This window comes from Sinocyclocheilus rhinocerous, unplaced genomic scaffold (assembly GCF_001515625.1).
Source record: "Sinocyclocheilus rhinocerous isolate Xijiao unplaced genomic scaffold, SAMN03320098_v1.1 scaffold592, whole genome shotgun sequence".
In the NCBI taxonomy this organism is placed as follows: domain Eukaryota; kingdom Metazoa; phylum Chordata; class Actinopteri; order Cypriniformes; family Cyprinidae; genus Sinocyclocheilus; species Sinocyclocheilus rhinocerous.
This window is the reverse complement of record NW_015642562.1, coordinates 1,183,720-1,187,589: the sequence shown is the minus strand read 5'-3', so window position 1 is coordinate 1,187,589 and position 3,870 is coordinate 1,183,720. Positions and strand designations below refer to the sequence as shown.

Here is a 3,870-nt window from a genome sequence, read left to right as displayed (position 1 = left end):
GGCAACTGTGAAGTGGAGCAGGACAACCTCTCACCAGTCCTTGTTTTGGATTCTCATCCATTTTTACTGCGTGATAAATATGAGCAGCACTGCACAGCACAGCGGTTTATATGTATATTTATTCATAAATGGATACATATTAATTCTGCTGTTAAAAACAAGTAAAGAAACCGTGTAGGAATGTGGTTATGTGCAAACAGTGAGAAACTCTATATTTGTGCAGTGTGCGCATGTAAAAAAAAATCAATTCCGATTTGAAGCTTGTGACATATAAACGCGCGCACATCAACCCGATCACTTTATTTAGCGTTCATGTAAACACTACATTCAGATTCATCAATCGGAATGAATTCAGTCCGATTGAACCAAAAATTGTGCATGTAAACGTGCTTGTGATTCATCACTAGTATTTGAAGCTCACCGAATGTCTGTATTTCTAAGAGAAGTATTTGTGTTCGTCCAAATAAAGGCCATGGGATTGAAACCGAGCAGTCTGGGAGAAGGAGACGAGTTCAGAAAACAGCGTCTGATGATGTGGGAAGGAATGGAAATCTGGATTTCCTCCCGATGAAAGCGAGCCTCAGATGTGTCTGTCTGTAAGTGAGAATGAGCGAGATCTGGCCGTCAGATTGCTCTGTCTTTTTCTTTAATACCGTCTGAAGTTCTATTGTGTTTTATAAAGTCTGGATTAAGCCTCAGCCGTCTTGAGAGGAAATATGTTGACGTCTACAGGGTCACTTCTTCTGGTTCCTCAAAGAACGCTCTTCTTTTTAAGATCCAGGGTTCTTGAGTTAATATATAATGTTTGAAGATTCCTTTGTATGTTGCATTTGGTGTTTAGGTAGTCTTCCTTCTTGGCAAAAATGTGTTTTGGAACATACTAGGTGGTCTGGGCTGGCCATTAGCTGGGCAAAGCTACACTGTAAAAAAATGATTGTGATTTTAACAGTAAAAGACTGTAAAAATGCTACAGTAAAAACCTGTTAACTGGTTAACAGTAATTTCCATACTATATTCGGTGAATAAATGTAATTACATTTCATGTAATTTTACAGTAAAATACTGTTAGAAAATACAGTTTTTAGAAATGAAAAAGAAAAAGTCAAATTTAAGACAAACCGTAAATTGACACTCCCAGAATTCCCTGCATGACACTTCATATTTGATGTTTTTTGTTGAAATAACATGTTTCTTATTGACACTCCCAGAATTCCCTGCATGACACTTCATATTTGATGTTTTTTTGTTGAAATAACGTTTTTTCTTAGTTTTTTTCTTATCGGTTGTGTACATTAGGGCTTACTCTTACATGTAATGTTGTTAAATTAATGTTTATTGCATTATTTCAGTATCATGTGTGTCACCATGATGGGGTTTAGTGTTTGTGTGAATGACACTGTGCACCTTCTATATATAAGTATTGTCCTCCTCAGCTCGTAGAAAAGCTGTTTTTGATGAGCTTTGGTTCATCATGTGACTTTCTCATCACCACCAGTTTTTAGTGGTTATCAGTGCATATACAGTGGTATATGTTGGTTTATTAACATTACATCAGTTAATGAAATACGGTATTTTATTGTGAATTTAAGTTAAGCCTGTAAAACCTACCATGTTGCCAAATATTGTCCTATCCTAACAAACCATACATCAATGGAAAGCGTATATATTCAGCCTTCAGATGATGTAAACATCTCAATTTCGAAAACTTGACCCTTATGACTGGTTTTGTGGTCCAGGGTCACATATGAGGGTGTACAAGTCACTGTTTTGGAACATGGTAGATGGTTTCTAGCTGGTCTAGGCTGGTCATTGGCTGGTCCATGCTAGTAGACCATCTTGGACCAGCAACAAGCCACTTGGTTATACCAGTTTGAGATATCCAAGGTGTTTTTGGAGAATGATGTCTGTTGAACATGTTAATGAGCCAATGCTGATGTGTCAGGCTGGTTGAGATGCACAAACAAACACATTTGTGTTTTAAAACATTAATGTGTTTGTTTGGTCTACTAACTTTGTCCAGCCAATGACCAGTCTAGAGTAGCTAGAAACTATGACTGAAGAACTACAACTGGTTTATCATCTGTGAACACCACACCTTGAACAGCACACCGAGTTCAATTACTCAATAACCCCAATTAAATCACCAGTTTCTTTTTTCAGCTAAATGAACATTTCTGGTAAAAAAAATATTTTCGGTGGGCCACTAGTTAAAATACTTTCTTTTAAACCAGATCAATAGCAAAGTCAGCTATAAGTAAGCCATTTGCAGGTTGGTTTCCAGAAAATGTAGAAACACTTTGACACTTTGGTGGTTTTGATGGCATCTCAACCAACCTGAATCATCAGCACTGACTCATTTGCTAGCCATTAGCTTCTTGTTCTCTGAAAAAACATCTTAAACTGGTATAAACAGCTGTCTTGATGTTCACAAGTTCTCCAGTTTCTTTTACAGTCGAACAAACTTTACATATTGCAACTCTGGGATCATTTTGGTCATCATTTTGGACATGGGAGAAGCAGTTTCGACTGAAAATTTATTGTTTTTTGTTTGTTTGTTTGTTTTTTCTCATTGGCCGAATATTTTCGGTCAGTGAAATTTTGGCGCATTACTAAATTTAAAGGCAGGGTATGTGATTTTTCAAAAACACTTTAGAAAACTGATTCGGGCCGAATAGCAAAACAAACTTGTAGCCAATCAGCAATAAGGGGCGTGTCTACTCGTGATGTGGAGGTACACTGGACGCGATCAAAGGGCCGTTGAAAACCCTTTGAAATTTGTGTCAGCACGTCATAAATAGAACCCGGCAGCAGTTTTCTGTCGGGGATTTGTTGCACCGCGCCGCTCACGTTCATACAGCTCACGTCCATAGACACGGTGTAACATTGGTTTTGCTTTGTTTCACAGAACTAATCGTTGCCTGGGTTGCGTACGTATATGTGGGGCGGAGCTATCAAAATAGGGGCAAGACCCTTTTGGGGTAGGGGCGTGTTTGTTTTGGTGATTTCAAATATCAACATTGGCTACCAGAAATCACTTACTCTGCCTTTAACATTAAAAAGTATGAGTAACTTACAACAAAGTTTGTTGGTAGGCCTATATTTGTTGCAGTTTAATGAACACTATAACTAAATTTTTCATCATTTACTTTTAAAAAATATATTTTTAGTGTTCCACAGAGGAAGAAAATGATGTAGATGATGACAGAATGATAATTTTTGTCTGAGTTGTTATTACAACTCCATTGGCATCAGATAAACCAAGGTCATATTTCATTCACACTGTCTGAATGAATGAAAAGAAAAAACAGTATTGTATAAATGTTCCAGTTTTATTTGAATCGGTGGGTACAAAGAGAAAAACAAAAGAACGCAAAAACAAAACCAAACACCAAAGGTGAGAATCAGGAGTCGGTGCGACCCCTGGTCACGGTGTGCGATGCGATGCGATGCGGTGCGACGTTCACATCCTACGCTCGTGTGTTTGTGCGAAATGTGAAATGCGTGGACATTCATTAAGGACAAAGACACGTACACACTGCGTTACATCGGTTATCAAAACAACTGTTAACAGAACAGATGCCATGGTCTCACATGTTTTAGTTCAGATGTCCCTCTATTATATTCTGTATATATATAATACTGTGTGTATATAAAAGATCTCTTAATTACAAGTCAGGTCTCCCTATAGTCATTATTGCAATGATTTATTATCTAAGATGCTTTATAAAAGAATCGTGTTCAGCTCTTACTACTGGTCTATTTACATTTCAGTCCAAAAAGCAAGCGGCTCCCGGTGGCATCTTGAAGAAATCCTGTCGAGATGATAAAAGGTGTTTCCGTCGTCCCCCTTCGTGGCTCCTGAGAGAATAT

General features: G+C 37.8%; 1 protein-coding gene across 1 annotated transcript in view; it reads left to right on the top strand.

The window, feature by feature from the left end:
- The window catches only part of LOC107756207 (myb/SANT-like DNA-binding domain-containing protein 4), a 15,681-nt gene extending 15,110 nt beyond the window's left edge, over positions 1-571 (top strand). Inside the window, exon 4 of the mRNA XM_016573236.1 lies at positions 470-571. Within this exon, the coding sequence (XP_016428722.1) occupies positions 470-571 (102 nt within the window). The remainder of the gene's footprint in view (positions 1-469) is intronic.
- Positions 572-3,870: the final 3,299 nt, after the last annotated feature.